The sequence below is a fragment of the Triturus cristatus genome, chromosome 5_2 (genome assembly GCF_964204655.1).
Source record: "Triturus cristatus chromosome 5_2, aTriCri1.1, whole genome shotgun sequence".
In the NCBI taxonomy this organism is placed as follows: Eukaryota; Metazoa; Chordata; class Amphibia; order Caudata; family Salamandridae; genus Triturus; species Triturus cristatus.
Genome location: NC_140588.1, coordinates 43,923,236 through 43,945,835, shown reverse-complemented (window position 1 = coordinate 43,945,835; position 22,600 = coordinate 43,923,236). Strand labels below are relative to the sequence as shown.

The 22,600-nt window shown below is 47.1% G+C and overlaps 1 protein-coding gene across 1 annotated transcript in view; it reads left to right on the top strand.

Annotated features, from left to right (window-relative positions):
• Positions 1-22,600, top strand: part of LOC146822633 (dynein axonemal heavy chain 5-like) — a 971,002-nt gene that overhangs the window by 451,946 nt on the left and 496,456 nt on the right. Inside the window, exon 47 of the mRNA XM_085606815.1 lies at positions 5,439-5,750. Coding sequence (XP_085462941.1) covers positions 5,439-5,750 — 312 coding nt within the window. The remainder of the gene's footprint in view (positions 1-5,438; positions 5,751-22,600) is intronic.

Sequence of the window (22,600 nt, the reverse complement as noted above, 5' to 3'; positions counted from 1 at the left end):
TTGTTGTCTTCTTAATTACTGCGACGTGGGATGCCCTACAATGCATCAATTTGTCAGAACACACAAACATATTTTCAGAAGGGAGAAGTAAACATCATTGGAACTCTCGCCTCCTGGCATGATCAGACAATGAGCAAGCCGCTGTTGAATATGTGCTGATCAGGGTAATCCAAGCCTGAGCCGAACAATTCATTATCACTGGGTGGCACACAAGGGGATATAAGTGGTGCTCACTGGAATATTAAACAGAGAACAATTGGAATCCAAGCTTTTTGGAGCAGGCATATCAATATGCACAGCAGGTCTTTCCTTTGTTGAACGGCAGAAACCCTTAAGATTTTTACAATAGTACACATAAGCAGACGCAAAGTACTTTGGGCGGATTTCAAGAAATAAAAAAATCAATGTTACTCTGCTCTCATCTTAATTATGTTTTGATTATTTATTTTAATTGTTTTACGGGAATATGAAAACTTGAGCCCTTTGGGTGGACTTGTACTAGATCAATTAATTTATAGTGTATGCAATATCTTAATCCTTTCCTCCTCATCACACTGTATTCCCATTGAGGTTGTTGCTACATTCCAGGGACAGAGAAACCCATCGCCAGCCCTCTGCTATAAAAGGAGCCTTTTGTGATTGATCTTTATGAGTGGGTCCACTCTCGATAAGACAGATTTGATCTTTAATAGTTATTCTTATTGCTGGTTTTACCTGGTTGTACTACTTCTGCATTGGAAACATCTCTTTCTTCTCCACGGGGGAATGCCTGGTATGAAGGGCACTTCCAAATTTGTCAATTTGTCCGGTCTGCACAAATGGAAGCTATGTCACTGGGGCTTGTAGGCACCAGCTTGTGACCTGCAAACTCACTGGTAACAGTGGAGTGGACAAGCTACTTGTCCTTCTCAGTATAGAACTCAGACTTGAGGAGGAAAATTATAATAGTGTTAAGGAACTTAAATGTATACCTTTCTGTACTTGTGGCGGGTAGCCCCACTTTGCATTTTCCACTAGCCTTCAAGAACATCGTTGACATTTCACAACAAATCGTTTTGCACCTGCAAAGCCAAATAACAAACCTTTGAAAATGTTTAGGAAAAATATACAAAAACCTTTTATAACAAATGTTGAGGTTGTTTTGTATTCCTACTTGAATACAACTTGATTCGGTTGGAATGGCGAAATACAAAAGGGAATGTAATTTGATTAATCAATAATGTAGACACTGGCTAGAGTTTGACCAGTATACCCAGTTCAAGAGAGAGACCATTGAAGTTGTTCTCGAAAATAAATAAATGTAAAGTCTAAATAACAATAATTTACAAAGGACCATACCCTTCTCTCACAGACATAGGGCCCGATTCCGATGCGGTTTGGAAATCTTCCCGACCGAATCGGTTTGGGAATGGTTTCGACCGACTCAGATCGGGAGAGTGCGACTGACCAATTACGATGCATCCGGATGCTTCCAGATACGATTTGATTGGACTCCTATTGATTTCAATGGTAGCTTATGTTCCAACTGAATGCATAGGCTCCCATTGAAGAAAGGGGTGGCTGGGGAAAATCGGGCATCCTGAGGCTGGCACCCCCTGGTGCCAGCCACACTGTGCATGGCTGGTAAGGGGGGACCCATCGGTACCCCCACGGGCCTTATCGGCAAGGCTCTGTGTGCAGGGGGGCCCGCTATGGGCCTCCAAAGTCTGATTCCAATTGCCGATTTGAGTCGGATGGCACGATTCAGAAAGGCTGTTCGAATCCAGCATTGTAATCGATCGTTCGGAAATGCGGCCCGTAAAGACGTATGATTCTGCTCTGTATGGCTTGGTCATTCAGAATGTTGTCGGGTTCAGATCAGGATATACCTAACGCCTAACTCGCATCGTACTCGGTCGGTCGGTCGGTCGGTCGGAAAGACACGTTCCCAATCCGATTAGGACAGAGCAAATGCCGTTAGGAGGCCTTCCAAACCACATCGGAATCAGCCCCATAATGTTAAAAATCCACATTTTCAGACCTTGAATCAATTATTCTTTTTCTTCTGCTATCTCGCCTTTCAACAGCCTTTCTGTATAGCAAAAACTGATGGCAGCAATTTCAGTTGCAGACTAATCACCATCTAGGCCAATGTCAGCAGAACCCCTGAGCCTCAGTAGTGGGCTAGGCCTCAGTGACTGAAAGAGGAATTTAGACAAAACATCGGGAAAAAAATATCATGTGGACTAAATATTTTGTCAAGAATATTGAGGACAAAAATATTGTGGAGGTAAGTTTCATTTGGTAAGCAAAGTTTTACTATATTTAACTCCACTTATGTGTACCGTGTCAATACATATATCTTCAAGGTACGTAGATGTGGAGTTAAGGATAGTAAATCAATACTTACCTATTAGCACTTATCTTCTCGATATTTTGGTTCTCGATATTTTTGACACAATATTCTGTCCACACGATATTTCTGTTACCGATTACAGTCAGTGATCTTCTTCCATGCCCTACTCAACTGATTCACCCTTCCTTAGCAACATTATTTCACGTAATGCTTGCGGCTGTTTTGCCATTTCTGCACAATGCAGTTATTTAATGTTTGTACATAATGTTCTGTATTTACTGCACCATGTTATTTGCCATGTCATTTAATTTTTGCTGTGTTACTTTTCTTTGAACTAATTCGCAGGAATCAGATTTGCTCATAAATCAAGAATTCATTATTTGAACAACTCATGTTAAAAGTTACATATTTTGCTGGCCATTCACAATCATAATTTGAGAAACTACGGTACAGGTTCCTCGATTTGTATGTTTGAATGCTAATCGAACCATATTTCCGCTGAGAAGTTCGGTTAAAAAGTATGAATTTCAGGAGGTCAAATCATTCTGGAAGACCTTTGCTGCATTCTTCCCTTCCATACCTCCATCCCAGTTGTAAATTCTTATATTTGAACATTACACTTGATGGAGGTGTTGGTAAACATCATACAAAAGTAATATCAAGGATTTTAGAACATTCTGGGCCATTGTTAATAATGGAAGGCTGAATCCTGATACTATTACTGGCTCCAATATTGCTCCTGTAGTATGGGAAGGGCACTTCAGGGCTCTATATTCTATAACAAATTGCAATTCATTTCCCCCGATTGATCTTCCCTCCAGTACAGTTTGCTGTGCTGACCCCATTCCACGAATCGAGATCAAAGAGGTCCAAAACGCCATTCTTATGCTCATATCTAACAAAGCGCCGGGTCTGGACAAAATTCCGGGTGACCTTTTTAAGTCTGAACCCTCGATATGGGCGCCATATCTATGCGTCCTATTTAATGCTATTCTATTCGGCGCAGATCCACCAGCAACTTGGCGAGGTGCGGAGATAGTGCATATTCATAAAAAAGGTTGCCCTTTACAGCCTTCGAACTACCGCCCGATAAGTCTAATCGATACGACTCAAAAATTATTCGGGCGTATAATTCTGAATAGACTACAGGCCTGGGAGGAAGAATGTAATATCCTAAGCCCTTTGCAGGCCGGCTTCAGGAAGGGTATTTCAACCCTCGACCAGATCTTTCGTCTCCAGGTTATATTCTGGAAATTTGTGAGTGTAGAGGGTGGCAGCCTCTACCTCGTTTTTGTTGATCTAAGATCAGCATTTGATCTGGTTCCGAGGGAAAAACTGTGGGCCGTCCTGCAAACACTCAATGTTCCCCCCTATCTTTTAGACGTCCTGAAAAGCTTACACAAGGCCAACTTCGCTCAGGTCAGATGCGGAAAGTATGGCGAACTCTCTGAGCCCTTCCCTGTCTCTCGAGGAGTCCGACAGGGATGCGTGTTAGCGCCCACGCTGTTTTGCCTCTACATCAATGGGCTTGTAAACCATATTTTAGCCCTTAAAGACACTGATGTCCCTAGGCTCTCCACGGGTAAGGTACCGGCCTTAATGTTTGCCGACGACACTTTGTTGTTGTCACGCACCCCCATGGGCATTCAGCGTATATTAGATGGCTTCGTAGACTTTTGCAGTGATAGGGGTCTTGAGATCAACCTGGCCAAAACTAAATTTATGATTCTTAACCCTCCTAAACGCACCCGCCCCAACCCAGTCTTGAATGGCACTCCCCTAGAACGGGTGAAAACGTTTACCTATCTGGGGATTACTCTCCAGGAAGACCTGGGCTGGGGTGGCCAGGCTCTTTATTCCACTCTTAAGCTGACCCAAACTTTAGGAGGAATGGCTAGATTGTTCAATGGATCGGTTTTCAAACCAATTTTACCAGTGGTAGAAATCCTTAAAACCCAGGCAAGACCTGCTTCAACTTATGGAGCAGAATTATGGGGTCACTCCAAAACAGATAGTCTATCGAGGGTTGAAAATTCCTTTATAAGAAAATTATTAAGTCTACCCTCTAGTTCTCCTTTGGTCCCCATTAGATTTGACCTGGGTTTGCTTCCTATTGAAGAGGTGGTGGCAGCTCGGCCTGTCCATTATTGGAAGAGACTATGGTCCAATCCGGACCTGGGAACCTATAGAGATGAATTCATAGAGATTTGGCCCACAATCAAACATATGAATATTCCTTGGTTGATTCATGTTAGGGACACCTGTTCCAAGATTGGTCGACAGGAACTTTGGGACACCCCAGGAAGTTCCTGTTTAGCTGTTTCTAAAACCAATCTGGCTGATGAACTTAGACATTTCCATTTAACACTTCTACACATGAACCCTAAAATAGGCAGGTTGACTGAGCAGTTTCTCCTGGTCAAACCAAATTATGGGAGGGAACTATTCTTGGATTTGATTTTTCCCACTGTTGCTAGGAAATTATATGTACAATTTAGAATGGGTACTTTACCACTTAGGTATTTTACCTCTAGTTGGGGCATCAATAAGACTACTTCATGTCCTGCATGTGGCTACAAGTTGGAAGATGAAAACCACGTGTTCTTCTTTTGCCCAACGTACCATATTCATAGGAAGCGTTGGGTGAAATCAATATGCAGGAATCTTGGTTTTAGAGACTGTGTTAACGCCCTGCGAGTTTTAAAATACGACACCCATCCCCCCATTGTCTTTGCAGTTTCACGTTTTTTAAATGCTGTATGGTTGCAGCGTAGGACATTTTCCACCAATTGTTAATCATTTGAATATTTTAAATCCAATTTGATTATTCTATATTGTTTTGGTGGTTTAAAAGTGTTCTGCTTTCTGACATGATAATTGATGAAATGTATTGTTGCTTTTATGGCCCTTGTGGCCGAAATAAAGTTTTTTCGATTCTCGAATATCATATTTTCAAAAATCAAGTTTCAATTTTTTGCCTGAAGCCAATGTTTGCTGCTTCAGGCTTAATTTTGCTTCGTCACAATCAACATTAGGTCTTTGCAAATGCATTTTGTCAAACAACTGAACATGCTTATTTCTGATTCGTTTACTCTGCTTTTAGGGGGAACATGTCTGGATAGTATTGGATGGTCCTGTAGATGCTATTTGGATTGAAAACCTGAACTCTGTTCTTGATGACAACAAAACGCTAACCTTAGCCAATGGTGATCGTATCCCGATGGCACCAAACTGCAAGATTGTGTTTGAGCCTCACAACATTGACAATGCATCACCAGCCACAGTGTCTAGAAATGGCATGGTGTTCATGAGCTCTTCCGTGCTAGATTGGAGACCCATCCTAAAAGCCTGGCTCAAAACCCTGTCACCAACACATCAAGATATCCTTTGGAATTGCTTTGATAACATCTTTCAGGTACATACATATACGTTTGTTCTCTCAATAGAAAAGATTTTCTGTGTATTTGAGTAAACGTTCGAAGATTGTGTAAATTAATGACTTCATGATTTTTCAATGGGCTCTTGTCTTTAAGTCGTGCACCACATCTGGTAAACATCAATGAATCATTAAGTGAGGTTGTCTATAATTTAATAAACTTGCATTTATCCAAATAAACACTGTTTTGAGGATGATCTATCCTACGCAGTGGATTTAACACTTTACATATCTTACTCTTAGAAATTTGATATATGTATACAGTATTTCTATAGAGCAAACCTAGCCAAAAGGCAGCAGAGTGCTATACAGGGTCAAAGACAGGTATTAAGTCAACAAGTGATAGGGGAGGTAACTGGGATGTGGGCGACAGTTAATGCGTCGTGATGTAGTGTTCCTCAAAGAGGTGAGTCTTGAGTGATATTATTCTTAACATGTGATTGTCTCCTTACAAAATAGTACTATCATAATTGGTCTAATGTAGTCCCTAGTAAAATGCTGTTGCCATAAATGAATCCTAGGGAATTCACTCAATGCTCAAAAAGTACCTATATGGTGCTGGCTATGCATGTTGGCAGGTGTAGGGCAGAAGAGGTACATGAATGCCCACCTAGATGAGGGTACTTATAAGGTCCACTCCCATCATCCTTCCTTTCTTGGGCAATCTAGTGATGCTCTAAAGAGCTTTCTCCTTTTAAGACGCTGTCTTGGTCCCTAAAAGAACCAAGGAAGGAGGCTCCACAGCACCCCTGTTTGCACAATGAGAGACTGATAGAGAGTTCCACAGATTTACTATCCTACCCATGGTTAAGAAGACAAATATATACATGGATTTTAATTGGACATTTGAGAGAAAGTAACATGTAATGCCCTTTCATCGTTCATTTAAAACCATTGTCCAGATGCCAGCCAAATGAATTGCAGTAATCCATGCTCATCAGGAGCATGTACCATATACTTCATACTTTTTTGCACACATTCTTAGAACATTTTCCATTCTTCTTACATGAAACACCAGTTTGGTCTACTCGGAAAACACATACAGAGCAAATGACTTGAGGGTAGCTTACTAGATGATTAAGTAGACCAAAAGGCTATTGACCGTGCCCTTGTGTATTGAGTGTGACTCCTTCCCTGGTTGATGCATCCTGGTCACAATTGTTAGCTATAAGCCATCCAAGAAGTTAAATATTATCACTGGAATGAGACTTATTATTCTCTGATTGGTGGCACAATACTTGTAAAGCTTTCATAAACAGATACACATAACAGCTTTTCAGGAGAGGTGACAAATTATTAGTCAACCGGTATGAAGAGGAGAGCAAGGAAGGCAAACTGAACTTAGGTTAGATAAACCACGACATCTCTTGAAACGTATCTCCCCAGTGAAGTGGTTCCAACATACCAAGAACAAGAGTGACCAGCCTTAGTCAATGGGATACACATCAGTGACCTAGGATAGTGTGTCCATCAGCTGGAAAGCTGGTAAGAGCGTGCTAAAGGCAAATACCAAGTAATGATGGGCAAGATGAATTGGCGGTTGACTAGTAGGTGCAGATGTTTGATGGTCCATGCAGTTCCTTCTCCCTCAGGTAAGTCAGATGTCATTGACTTTGGTTAATGTCAGCTACCTGCAGAGTCTTTTAGATCCCAGCATGCTCCGTTCACTGCTCGGTCCTCCATGGAAATCCCAGTCAGATTGGTGTTGCTCTTGTCCTCTTGATCAGGCAGCTCCTTTCCTCGCAGTGCATCCCAGCAGCGCATCTTCCTGGTCAGAGCACAGAACCAGGGTACATGCATTTCATAGGCTTCATCATAGCCGAAGGTCGGAGCAGCAACTTTCAGGGTCTTGAACTTGGTCAGGGTCTCACAACGCTGTTGCTTCGGAGCTTCTTTTTGCTGCTCAGTTGAGTACAGAAAACAAAACGATCTGTAAGGGCCTGTTCTCGACCATTTCGGGGCCACTGACAGGAAACCAGGGCCAATCAAAACGTTTGGAGCAGGTCCTAATAATTCTAGTGGTTCAGATCAAGACACCCTTTTCCTGGGCTTTCCCACACAGGACGGTAGGGGCAGTCATCTAATACTCCAATGAATGTATCACTCAAGAAAGGCCAGACTTCCTCAAAGGGTCTCTCTAGTTTCCAGGCTGCTCTACGACAGTGGGTGTGGCCACTGGAATGCGTTACTCATCAAGTCAGTTTAGTGTATACATTTTAAGCATCACAGCTTGTTGTTGGATAGATGAAGAGGAAAGACGGCCAAGGTTGCCCAAGAAGTTCTGCTGAGTCCAGTATTTTTTTACAAAGCTCCGGCGTGGCAAAATACAAATGTACTTTCCCTAACTCTACTATATTCTAAGAGTCTTTGCAATGGGAAGTTACCAAGGGGTGTTAACTTCCACTGATACAAAATGGAGAGTTACTATGATCTTGACCTTCAGTCACTGTACCCTTTTGGAAATCATCATCCACAAAACATATGTAGATCGCACATGTTGCATACAACCACAATCATTCAATATACATAACATGTTACATAATACATCACATACACATAAAGTAGGGGAGCCAGATCTAGGAGACTTGACACATTTTTCAAACAATGGTTGCTTGGAAATGTACTCAGGGTTCATGTAAAAGGAAGTTTGTCCTTCTAAAATGACATCATGTGTCACCAACCATGAGTCTCTCTACAACCTGGTGTGAGGTAGTAGCCACTATCCACTCAGTATGTAAGTACACCTTAAGTACTCTGCTGGTCAAGCACAAAAGACATAGCACCCTAAGTGAACTCAAAGTGCTGACAGTTCATTATAATGACCTCTGACCTTAAACATAAAGACTTATGAAGATGATTGAGATAAGTGTGAGGCTGAAATCACTGACAATCTCTTGAGGATTACCAGGAGAAGGGGAATGAGCCAGGGAGAGAGTATCAAGAGTTTTAAAAAAACTGCACAATTCAGAATTGGGTGGCAAATCTAGGTACAACACAAAGTTAGCCGTCAGCACTACACGTGATGGCGAATGGAATGGCATGGAGTGGTATGGCCACTCCATATTCTTTTCAATTATAGATTTGTCGGGAGAAATATGCTGCATTGACACTGCATTCATGTTTATCAGCGAGAGAGACTGAATGGCAGGTGGGCATGTAGGTACCAATGATGCTCATTTTCTTGCTAACTGATAGCTGAATGGATACCATGGCAGCATACTAGGATAAGACAAAGCAAGCAATAAAATCCAGTTATACAAAATTACAGACAGGCAATGTGAAATTTGATCAATGTGTATCAGTTGAGCAGGAGGAAATTTCCTTGCCTAAAGACTGAGGTAATTTGCACTTTATGCAAATAATGTATATTTAATTCATTAATGTATTCATTCCTGCAGTGTAAAGTTGTAGCTAATACTTAAAAGAGCAGCACGTATTCCAAGCTTTGGTCGAAGAAGGAAGTTATAATTAAATAGTGAAGCCATTTTATGAATAATGGGAAGATATGATACAGTGTTGTGCTGGATACAATTTTTTAAGACGCGGTACAGTGCAGGATATTTGAGGAGTTCGAGAAACTTGAGTGCTGCTCTCTGAATAATTTACTTGTTAGAAGCTACTACAGAGGATGAGCAGCAGTGAAAAAATCATTCCACAGCCCTGAACAGCCACGATAATCAAAGAGAATTATGCAAAATGTGGCCCAAAGGAAATCAAAACCCAGCCATGCTGATCACACTTCTAGTCAAAAGATAAACTTTGAGCCTGGCCAACCTTCTGATACCTTGTTAGCTCTTAGCGTGTGCACGGCTGCTGACCGCGGGCAGTTACTGACACACAGGACACCGCAATACATTTGGCATTTGTAGCAGTAACTTTTAAATATGGAATTCTGACTGTTTTTTCAGCCATTATCCTCCTTAAACCTCCAAGTTTGCAAACAAGAGGATGAGTGCATTGACATTTTACTTAAAAAAGAATAGACCCATGCGTATTTTATTTAAACTGTATTGCATTTCATTGGTAGGTATGTTTTGGCGGCACCGTCTGCTTCTATTTTGGTATTTTTGTAAGTTCCTCTTTTCCATACTGAATTCCACATTGGTGGGGAATTTTGGAGAACACTCATATATATATTACTAAAGCATGGGGTGTGTTGTGTCATCTTGCCCAAGCCCCGAAAGAATGACACAGAGAGGCCGGTAGGTGTGCGCAGAGGCTTCTTTATTCTTCCCTATATCACAGTTTGTACAGGCACATCCCCCTCGCCGTATTGTGTCCCCACCGTAGTGTGTGATGACCAGTTCTTACCCCTGCTGAGCTGACAGGAGGTGGTGTCCGGTGTCTAGTCCCTGTGCAGGGTCCTAGTACCCACTGTTCACTCTATCATTACGACATCTCCCCCCTCTGTTGACAAAACACGTTCCCGTTCCCCACAGTGAGAGAGATGGAGGGAGATGGAGGAGGGAGAGAGGGAGAAATAAGGAGAGGGAGAGATACATAGAGAGAGAGAGACAGACAGAGAGAGAGAGAGAGAGAGAGGGGGAGAGAGAGAGAGAGAGACAGAGAGATACAATGGCTGATGCCGATAACACAACTGTGTCTCGACCCATTCATTATAGTTCTTCAATTAGTCATCTGGGCTTCCCAGTCACTCTAATTCTGTGTTCCAAAGCCTCGGTCTTCATCCACAACCTCAGAGAGATCCATCACCTCTCGGAGGTGCTGGTATCAGCGGCCCTGTGATGGCATTGCTCGTAGGCCTCCTTTCACACCTGCAATTCCAATTCCTTCATCATCATCTGACACTCTGAGCTCTTTGAAGTGAGAGCTGTTTCTGGTGATGGAGTAAGGACCCGCCGCTGCTGTGATCATTGGCTCTTTGACCCTCATTATCTTCAGTGGCCGACTAGAGAAGTGACTGTTCGACTTCCGTGTTTGGCGCTGGCGCACCAGGTCTCCGGGCTTCAGTGTGGAGGGTGTGGTGTGACATAGCATGTCAGCCTGCTGTTTCATTTTCCTCTTCGCCTCCTTTTCACGTGCAGCAACGTCACTGTGCTCTGGTGAGGCCTTTTCTTTCAGCGGGGGCAAACAGGTCCTGTTTTTTCGTACCAGTAACAGTTCTGATGGGCACTACCCCTTGGAACTGTGTGGGGTTTTGCAATAGTCCCAGAGTATTTGGCACAGTGCTTGGTCGACAGAGATCTGCACCAGCTTGGCTCTTTGGACTGCTTTCTATATGTTGCCCATGAATCGTTCACCATGCCGCTGGCCTGTGGCCACAAGGGTGTTGTTGTCCGATGATGTACCCCCAGGTAGGCCATGAACTTGTGAAACTCTTCTCCTGAGAAGTGGGGTCTATTGTCTGTTTTGAGTGTCAGAGGGGCACCCCACGCTGCAAAGATATCATCCAGAAATGGTAGTATGGCCATTGCTAACATGGACAATACTTAGCACACTATGGGGAAGCAAGAGTACTCATCAATGACGACCAGCAGGTAACCACCAGTGTCCAATGGTCCATAAAAGTCTGCAGCAAGGGTTGACCACACATAATCAGGGAGGTCAGATATGTGTAGTTGCTCTGGCTTGGATGGTCTTCCTGTTATCTGACAGAGATGACAGTTCATGATCATGTCATCTACCAGACTGTCAAGTCCCAGGAACCATACTTTTTCTTTCAGCATTTTCTTGGTGGCCACCATTCCCCTGTGACTTTTATGTGCAAGGCTAACTGTCTGCAATAGAAGAGTATGCGGCATGACTATCCTGGTGTCTTGAAGAAGTATTCCTCGCTCCGTTTGAGATAACTCTTCCTGCACTTATTTGAATGCAAGTAGTTCCTCTCTCCTGACCCCTTCATTCACTAGGCTGTAATGGTTCACATGTCTCCACCTCTGTTGTCGTATGAGTGTTTTGACTGCCTCCAGGGTAGAGTCGGCCATTGTTTTTTGCGCCAGTTCTTCCATCGTTATAGAAGCAGGTGTGTTTTGTCGTAGCAAAAAGCTGAGATATTCTTCAGCCAAGCTAGTTTGCACACAGCAGGGGGTGTCACAACATGTAGTCAGCAGGGTTGTGCTCCTTCTCTGGTTTGTGGACAATTTTGAAGTCTTAGTTCATCAAACGTATCTCACACCTCTAGGTGCGCAGTGGAATTTTTGCATTTGGGTCACCGTATATCCATTGCTGTGCTTAATTGTCCATCACAATGGTGAATGGCTTCCCATAGATGAACATGAGGTAGTGCTTGCAGGCCCATACTCCTGCCAGGCTATCTATGTCTGGTTAAGAGTACACCCTTTCTACATCTGTCCGTCAGACTCCTGCTGGCATACGCCACAGTGCACCTTGGTGAGTCCTGTCCAGGCTTGTGTTGGGAGAGGATGGCCCCTAACCCCACTGGGCTGACATCTACTTTGAGTTCGGTGCACAGAGACGCATCAAAGTAGGTGAGGTGATCCACTGCTGTGACAGCATGTTGGATGTCCACGAGGACTTTTTCGCACTCAAAGTGGGGTGCTCACTGTGGCAAAGTCTTTGATGTAGCGAGTGCAGTAGCTTGCTAGCCCCAGAAATGACGTCACTCCTGCTAAGTCCGCTAGGGGCTGTGCTTTGCAGAGCATTTCAACTTTATTGGGGTTTGTCCCCATTCCTTTCCGAGAGAAGATGTGACCAAAGAAGAACAATTCGCCCTTTTTGAGCTCGCATTTGTCCTCATTCAGCGTCAAGCCAGCCATCTCCAACTGTCTGCATACATCTTGCAGTGATGTGTCGTGGTCCCCAGTTGTGCAACCAAGCACCAAAATGTCGTCACTATAGCTCAGACAGTATTGTACCGACCTTATCTCTCTCCGCACCATCTCTTGAAACATTTCAGCCGCGAATGACACTCCAAAGCTTAATTGTTCATAGCAGAACAGCCCAGGTGTGTGGAGAATTTGGTAATGTACTATGACTGCGGGTCAAGTCAACAGTTGTTGATAGCCATTGAATAGGTCTGACTTGAAGAACACACAGGCTTCATCTAGGCAGCTCATCATGTTGTTCAAGTGAGGGCCTGAGTGCCATTCCCTTTCGATGGCCGTGTTCGGTAGATGCATATCTGAAAGAAACACATTAGTGTTAGATTCCTTCCCTTAGAATATCCCCAGGTGTCACACTGGATCCGGAAAGTTTTCGCTAGCAGTACCTCTGCGCATCAGTAGGTGGCGTTGTGCGGCTCCGCGTCCGTCGCTAGCGTCGTATGCGCCGAGATGACGTCACGGAGACTACTTAGGCGCCACCCATGCACGCTGACGTCAGTTCTTTCTTTTTCCGCGCCAGTAAGCGCAGATCCGGTTGGAGCACGTCCCTTAGTCACTTTTTGACTATCTTTTTGAGACATTTGTCTCCTGTAAGTTTGAGTCTACTCTGGTGCACGTAGAGATACCTGGTTTTAAGCCTTGTGGGGCCTGCCGTCGCAATATGCTGGTGGCGGACCCCCACGATGTCTGTCTCTACTGCCTGGAGAGCGACCACGACTCCCGGTCCTGTATGGACTGTCTGGCCATGGCCCCGAAGGCCTTGAGGGAGCGGCGCCGGAAGCTGCTTGCGGTCTGGCACTCATCCCAGTGCCGTTTACGGCCCAGGGGCCGCACCAGAGAAAGCTTACGGGGCCACCATCATCGCTCCTCAGACTCCAAGTCTTCACCCTCGGATTTGGGTAAGAGACGACACAAAAAGAAGTCGACGAAGCGTTGTCACTCTCCGACGTCCCCCCATCGGTCCCCGGATGCGGATGAGGGGGACAGGGGTTCTGCCCCTGCGGCTCCTTCGCAGCCCGGGAGTCCCGCGGCCTTCCCACCTTATCCGGGTCCGTCGGCGACTCCCGCACAGGTGCAAGAATTTCTTGCTACCTTGGACCGCCTGTTTAGGCCTCGGGCTCCCGCCGGCGTGCCTTTGGGCCCCACGGCCCTGTGTCAGGATCCTGTTGGGCCGCCTGCGCCGCCGCCGGCTCTGGCCCCGGTGTGGCAGCGCCACAAGGTCCCACGCCCCAGCGCCACCCTCTGCTCCGCCTCCGGCGCTGCAGTGGATGCCATTTGTTCCACCCCTGCCCAAGTTCCAGGACAATTTTGTCCCTACCTGGGATCCGCATTGGGACACGGCACCAGTTCGGCCCCGTCCAGTGCCGTTCCCAGCGCTGTTCGTTTCTTTCCCGGTCCCTGCCCTGCTGCTGCAGTCTGTATCACATACGGCAGAGGTGGAGGACGACTGGGAGGGGTCTGAGGACCCTCTTGCTCGTCAGTGTGACTCTGAGCAGGACTGGGTGGACGAGTTAGAGGAGGCCGGCGGCCTTGATGTCTCTTCTGACCCGGGGTTTGCCTCTCCTCCACCTACCATGGAGGAGGGCGCTTCTTACAAGGTGGTGCTCCGTCGGGCAGCTGAGGTCCTCAACCTTGATCTCCCTACGGTGGCCTTAAAAACTAATCTCCTCACTGAGGTGCTCCAGACGTCGTCCACGTCGTCGGAGCCCCTGCTGCCATTTAATGATGCCCTCACTGACGTCTTACTGGGCACTTGGTCTCGGCCAGCCACAGGGGCCCCTGTGGATAAGAACGTCGCCAGGCGTCATCGCCTGGCACCGGGTGACCCTGCCTTTCTGACCACTCATCCTACGCCCAAGAGCCTGGTTATCCAAGCTCCGACGTCCCAAAGTGCCTTTCCCACGGCTCCGCCGGATAAGGACTCTAAGAAGCTGGAGCAATTCGGCAAGCAGTTGTTCTCTTCGCCCAGCTTAGGGCTGCAGTCGGTGAACACCGCCTGCCTATTAGGCCGCTATTCCCACGTGGTGTGGGATACAGTTGCACAGGTGTTGCCTCAGTGTCCTGAAGGGACCCAAGCTGTGCTGTCCCAAGCTGTTGCCGAGGGTAAAGATGCAGCTAAGTTCGCCATTCGGTGTGGTTTGGACACCGCGGACTCACTAGTTAGGGCACTTGCTACGACTGTGGCGCTTCATCGCCACGCCTGGTTGAGATCTACCGGGTTCTCGCCAGATGTCCAAAGCTCACTCATGGACATGCCCTTTGATGGCACTCTCCTGTTTGGCGATAAAGCCGACAGTGCGCTGGAGCGTATTAAGGACTTGCGGGCCACGGCCAAGTCCTTAGGTCTTTCCACGAAATCCCAGCCACTCCTGGTTTTCGTTCCTTTCGTGGCCACGGAAGGGGCGCCCAGGCACGTTCCTTCGGCAAGCCTGTGCAGACCCAGCCTCAGCGCGGCCGCAGCCGCAGTTTCCGCAGGGGCGGGTCTGGGAATCTGCGTGGGGGTCAGTCCACCTCCGCCCCCGCTGCTCCTCCCTCCAAACCTTCCTAATCCGAGCTTTGGGGGGCACCCCACGCCAGTGGGTGGCAGGATCCGCCATCACTTCCCCCACTGGCATGCTATCACATCGGACAAGTGGGTGTTGCAGATCATCCGCAAAGGTTACTCCCTTCCCTTTCAGTCCACCCCTCCAGCCATGCCACCTCACTACCACCGCATGTCGGGGGAACACTTGGCACTTCTCCAGCAGGAGATCACTGCCCTCTTGGCCAAGGGGACCATCGAGTGTGTTCCTGGGCCAGAAGTAGGGAGTGGTTGTTCTTCCCACTACTTTCTCGTCCCCAAGAAGGACAAAGGGGGTCTGCATCCCATCTTGGACTTCTGGAACGTCAACCGCTGCCTCCAGAAGGAGAAGTTCAAGATGTTCACTTTGGCTCAGGTCTTGTCTGCTCTCGATCCAGGAGACTGGATATAGTGTTGTGACTTGCAGGATGCCTATTTTCATGTTCCCGTCCTGCCGGCCCACCGGCGTTACCTGTGGTTCATGGTAGACCACGAGCACTTTCAGTTTACCGTGCTCCCCTTTGGCCTTACCAGCGCCCCTCGGGTGTTTACGAAAGTGAAGGCGGTGGTCGCAGCTCATCTGTGCAGATTGGGGGTCTCAGTCTTCCCCTATCTAGACAACTGGTTGTTGAAGGCGGGCTCGCCCCAGGCAGTCGTCTCCCACCTCCAGACTACGACCGACCTCCTGCATTTGCTGGGGTTCTCCATCAACATGCCGAAGTCGCACCTGAATCCCTCTCAGAAGCTCCAATTCATCGGAGCAGTACTGGATTCGGCGCAGTTTCGGTTCTATCCTCCTGAACAGCGGTTCTGGGATATTCAGGCTATGATTCCGATCTTTCAGCCTCTATCCCGGGTTTCAGTCAGGATAACCCTCCGGCTCCTGGGCCTGATGGCCTCCTGCATCCTGCTAGTGCAACATGCCAAATGGCATATGCGGGCTCTGCAGTGGGACCTGAAGTTTCAGTGGGCACAGCATCAGGGCAACCTGTCTGATCACATCCAGATCTCGGATGGCACTGCACGTCAATTGCAGTGGTGGCTCACAAATCACAATTGGGTCAATGGCAGATCCCTCTCCCTTCCCCAACTGTAGTTCACAGTGGTGATGGATGCATCCCTCCTGGGATGGGGTGGCCACATGGGAGAGGTGGAGATCAGGGGCCACTGGTCTCTGACGGAATCCCGGCTCCATATCAACCTTCTGAAGCTGCGGGCGATCCGACTTGCTCTGAAAGGCTTACTTCCCTCTGTCCGGGGACAGGTAGTGCAGGTGTTCACAGACAACACCACCGCCATGTGGTATTGCAACAAACAGGGCGGGGTAGGGTTGTGGACCCTATGTCAGGAGGCTCTGCGCCTCTGGACATGGCTGGAACATCGGGGCATGTCTCTGGTGGTTCAACACCTGGCAGGCTCCCTGAACGCCAGGGCAGATGAACTCAGCCGCAGATGCCTGTTGGATCACGAATGGCGTCTGACTTCGGACGGGGTGCAAGGTCTCTTTCTGCAGTGGGCAGAGCCTTGGTTAGATCTATTCGCCACCGAAGAGAATGCTCAATGTCATCAATTCTGCGCGTTGGAATTTCCAAGGCGGCACTCGCTTGAAGACACTTTTTGTTGCGAGTGGAACTGCGGTCTGTTGTACGCCTTTCCGCCTATACCACTTCTGCCCAGAGTGCTGAAGAAGATCAGGCACGACCGGGCCCAAGTCATTCTTGTGGCTCCGGATTGGGCAAGGAGAGTATGGTATCCAGAGCTACTCAGTCTGGCAATCTGTCCTCCGATCCGACTGCCTCTTCGGGAGGATCTTCTGTTGCAGCAGCAGGGGATGGTCCTTCACCCGAACCTGTCCAGCCTCCACCTCCATGCGTGGAGATTGAGCGGCGACAGTTGACAGCTTTTGACCTTCCTGCCAAAGTCTGTGATGTTATTTTGGCAGCCAGGCGTCCCTCCACTAAAACGGTATACGCCTGCAGGTGGAATAAATTTGTGGCATGGTGTACAGCGAAGGCTGTGGATAACCTTTCTGCCCCTCTTTCAGAAGTTCTTCTGTTCCTCCTTTCTCTGGCCCAGCAGGGCTCTGCTCTGGGCACTATCAAGGACTATCTCTCGGCCATTTCCGCCTTTTTAAGGCTTCCAGATCAGCCTTCTCTTTCCAGGTCCCCTGATGTTAGTCGTTTCTTGAAAGGCATTACACACACATTCCCTCCGGTCCCCTTTATAATGCCTCAGTGGGACATGAATCTTATGTTGACTTATTTGATGTGCTGTCCCTTTGAGCCGCTTCACCACTCTACTTTACGTCTTCTCACCTTAAAGACTGCTTTCCTGGTTGCTATCACCTCTGCCAGAAGAGTGAGTGAGCTCCAGGCTCTTTCTTCTAAACCTCCTTTCCTTTCTGTTCAGGTGGTGTTAAGGAACCGTCCTTCTTTTCTACCCAAGGTTGTCACGCCCTTCCACATCGGGCAGACCATCACTTTGCCCACCTTCTTTCCGCCTCAGCATCCTTCGAAAGAGGAAGAGAGGCTCCACAGTCTGGACCCAAAATGTGCGCTCTCGTTCTATCTGAAGCGCACACAACAGTTTCAGGTGGATGATCAACTCTTTGTTGGCTACGTGGGCGCCAAGAAAGGTCGGGCTGTGCACAAACTAACCATCTCTCGGTGGGTCGTTCTGTGTATTAAAGCCTGTTAGTCCTTGGCTAAAAAGGAGCCTCCTGTGGGTCTGCGTGCCCATTCTACTCGGGCGACAGCAGCCACTACCGCTCTGGGACGGGGAGTCCCTTTGCAGGATATCTGTCAGGCAGCTACGTGGTCCTTGCTGCATACCTTTACTAACCATTATTGCCTTGACAGTCAAGTCCGGAGAGACGGCTTCTTTGGCCATTCTGTTCTCCAGGATTTTCTGGTGTGATCTTAGTTCACAGATCCACCACCGGGGTTGGTATTGCTGGGGTATCTATTCTAAGGGAAGGAATCTAACACTAATATGTTTCTTTCAGATGAACAAGTTACTTACCTTCGGTAACGATATATCTGTAAGAAACATTAGTTAGTGTTAGATTCCTTACCGTCCCACCCATCCTCCCCGTTCTGCGAACTGATTACTAGGGTTAAAGTCATCCCTTTAGGGCCCTAGTTTTATGCACCAGTGGTCAGTGTCTTGCATTGCTCTGCCTTCCAGGCGTGGAAAGTCATGTACAGAACTGACGTCAGCATGCATGGGTGGCGCCTAAGTAGTCTCCTTGACGTCATCTCGGCGCATACGACGCCAGCGACGGACGCGTAGCCGCACAACGCCACCTACTGACGTGCAGAGGTACTGCTAGCAAAAACTTTCCGGATCCAGTCTGACGCCTGGGGACATTCTATGGTAAGGAATCTAACACTAACTAATGTTTCTTACAGATATATCGTTACCAAAGGTAAGTAACTTGTTCGTTAACACAGATGTGTATCTTCTGCATGTTTTTCTTTGGCACGATCACAATAGGGGACACCCATGGGGTTGGCCTGTCAGTGGGCTCAATGATGTCTTATGCTAAGAGGCTCTTCATTCATTCCTGTACCTGCAGCTGAAGGTGCACAGGAACTCTGTTGTGATTCTGAGCCACTGTTTTGACTGCTTCATTTATGTGACAGGTGACTTGTGTGTCCTTCAGCTTCTTGAGCCCTTTGAAGAGAGCTGGGAACTCTCTTAAGATGTTTGGGTGCTCAGTCATGTGATATGTAATTGTCAGGAGGCCCATTACTTGAGCCGTGACGTTGCTGAGCAGACACAAGCTGGAATGTCTCTCTGTAGAGCAGGCATCTCTTCCTTCATGGACATTCCCTTGAATGTGAGCTTCTCCATAAATTTTCGAACGTTCATTACTGGATGTTTTGCACCCCATGTGAGGACATCGACCGCGGAGGGTGAGAAAGGAGGTTTGTGCTTCATTTTCTCATTTTCCAAAACACACAGTTGCACATGGCTCCACTGTCCAGTACAAATTGCATTGTGTGATTCCCGACCTGAAGATCCACCGTTGCCGTCTTCTTGATTTGCCATTCTTCTTCTAGCTTTGGCCTGGTCGGACCATTTGGCAGTACCCCTAGGATTTGCATCTTCAGTTGAAGAGCCCCGTAATGCTGCCTTTAATAACAGAGGTCTGAAAAGAAGATATAGGAACATCACTAACCATGCCCTTGCTCCTTTTTTAAGAGGCTTTGAGACTTCGGCCTCGCGAGATGCGGATGGTGCGGCTCAAGAGCTTGCCAATTCTATTACCATAGCGGTTGATGCTCTAGCCCCCGCTTCTTTGCGTTATGTGGCTCGGCGGAAACCCTCTGCGCCTTGGTTCACGGAGCCTCTAAGACTCCTAAGACAAACATGTAGAACTAAGGAGAGAAAATGGCGGAAGTCGTGGGATCCCTCTGACAGAGAGGATCATAAACTGATGCTACGAGAGTACAAAGCTAGAGTGATCAAAGAGAAGCAGGAGTTTTTCTCGAATCTGACGACCTCTCTTTCCTCGTCCAAAGAGCTGTTTAAGATCGTGGACTCTCTATGCTCTCTTCAGGTACCCGATCCAGTTGTGGGCTCACAGGAGCTATGCAATAACATCTCCGAATTCTTTTATAAGAAAATTTCGGACATTCACCTTGCCTTAGAAATCCAGAGGAAGACGTTAGACGATCTCTCCCTTCTCAATATTAAGATCTCAGAATCTCTGATGAGAAATCCAATTAAGACTCTCACCCACTTTCCTTCGCTTTCCCCTGAGGAGCTTAATCTCCTGTTAGACAGGACTAAGTCGGCCTCTCCTGTGGATCCCTGTCCCCTGCAAGTGCTAAAGGACTGCAGGGATATCCTCCTGCCTCCATTATTGGAAGTTATGAATGGGGCTATGGCCCAGGGTATTTTTCCCTCGGTCTGGAAAAAGGCCATAGTGAAGCCTCTTCTTAAAAAACCTTTCCTCGATCCTGGAGTGTTGAAGAATTTCAGACCTATATCCCTGTTACCTGCTCCCGCAAAGATGCTTGAAGCCCACTTAAACCTCCCTCTATCCACTTTTCTTGATTCCTCTGAGTTCCTTGATAGTTCTCAGCATGGATTCAGGAAATTTCATAGCACTGAATCTGCCCTGACCATGGTGGTTAATAACATCCGTCGTAAGGTTGATTTGGGTCAGACGACTATTCTGGTCCTGTTGGATCTCACTGCAGCATTCGATACCCTGTCTCCCTCTACTTTAACATCTCGGTTAAGGGAGGCAGGGGTGGCAGGACCGGCTTTAAGTCTTCTTGACTCTTTTTTACATCTCAGAGAGCAAAGAGTTATGCTTGGAGAGTTCCTCTCCCCTGCTAAATCTCTGCAATGTGGGGTGCCCCAGGGGTCGGCCTTAAGTTCGACTCTATTCAACATCTATGTGGCCCCCCTTGCCAGATTAGTAAGATCACAGGGGATGGAGGTAGTGTCCTACGCCGATGACACGCAAATTATGGTGTCCCTAGCCCACTCTGTTAGTTTATCTGCGTCTGGCTTTAGGTCCTGTATGCAGATGGTGGCGGAGTGGATGATTCTAAACTCCCTAAAACTTAATGCCGACAAAACAGAGGTCCTGGTCTTTGGCAAGGACCAGGACATTTGGTCTAGTGAGTGGTGGCCTATATCTTTAGGAACTTGCCCCACTCCCTCCCAATCGGCTAGGAATCTTGGCGTCATTTTTGATACCTCATTGTCCATGAATCTCCAGGTTAACAGGACGGTGGCCACTTGTTGGGGAGTCATTAAGATTCTTAAAAGAATCCTTCATTATCTGTCCCCGCAGGCACGTAAGCAGACCGTAACTGCCCTTGTAGGCTCTAGGCTAGATTATTGTAATGCTTTGTATGCGGAGTCCAATAAGCATCTTATCCAGCGTCTTCAGGTTGTGCAGAATGCGGCTGCCAGATTTGTTTTGGCACTTCCAATGGACTCCTCTGTAACACTGGCCAGGAAGAATCTGCACTGGCTCCCTATTAATTTTAGGATTTCTTTTAAACTCCTTTGCCTTACTTATAGAGCCCTTCTGGCTGGCCCTTCAGATGCTTTGGGGTCCTTGTTGACCCGCTACAATCCCAGTAGGCGTCTTCGCTCCTCAGACTCCAATCAGTTGGTAGTCCCTCGCGCCAAGAAGGTCAGATGGGGTAGCAGAGCTTTTTCCATCGTTGCTCCGCTACTTTGGAATACTCTCCCTTTGGAGATTAAGTCCCAACCCTCTCTGGCCCTTTTCAGGAAAGCTCTCAAGACTTGGTATTTTATAAAGGCCTACCAGTAAGTTCCTTATTTTTTTACCTAGTTAGCTTTATTTGGTTAGGCGCCTTGACGCCCATTGGGCTAAGTTGCGCGGTATAAGTCTGCATTCATTCATTCATTCAGCTGGACATGTACGGCATCAGGGAGCAGCACTCGGGCGTTTGTCTTGAGGTATAGGCGTTTGGTGGTTCCACGAGTGGAGGCAGAGTTGGAGTCAGTGGATGGACTGTGATTGGAGGCTTTCATGTGTCTTGCATGTCGACTAGAAGTCACTTGCGGCCTGTCAAGTCACACTTACTCCAGCTTGATGTGTCCACCACTGCACACACTTGCAAAGTGATTGTCTCTGTTTCATTTCTGGAACTTTATGTCCCATGGCTAGGCAGGCACTGATGTGCGGGTACTCCGGTCTGCAGCGATAGCATGTTCTCTCATGTTTGTTTGGTGAAGGCATAGGTTTTTCATGTTTGCTGCTGCAGCCCCGGCCATTTAATGGGCCTGTTCTGTGGTTTGTGTTCTCCCATTTTCCATATGGATAGCATGTGATGTGGCCCTGGCTTCTGACCGTGCGATATTCAGTATTTTTCAGGCGTGTAAGTTTTTTCAGTATTTTTGTGCAAAAGGTGACTGAGTAGAATCCTTCAATGATGTGCAGCCTGATTGCTGCCTCTTTGTCAAATTTGTCAAACTCACAGTAAGTCACTAATTTGCACAGCCAGGTCGCAAAATCGTCAAGGGACTCATCTGCTCAATGGCATGTTGTGTTGAATGTGAATCGTTCAAAATCAACATTTAGCTGGGGTCAAAGCTTGTGTACATCGTAATTGATTCAGGCAGGAAAGTAACGAGAAAATATTCCACATCATCACAGACAAGGTTTAGGAACAGGTCGCTGGCTTGTTCGTCCACGTGGTTCTTGCAGGTGGTGCGCAGATAGTGTTTGAAATGCCTAATTCATTTCTCCTGTCGAGCGTCCTTTGTTTGAGATTCCTACAGGGCAAAGGCATCAGAAGATCGAGCACGGGATCATGCTTTCTGTGCTCTAATTGTTCGCGTTCCGCACATCATTCATGGCTGTAACAAGTGGTGCAGAGTATGGTGCACATTGCTGTTCTACGGTAGACTTGCAACCTCAGTAACACTCAGATGTATCAATCTTAATTGGTCTTTATTTTCCTTTTACG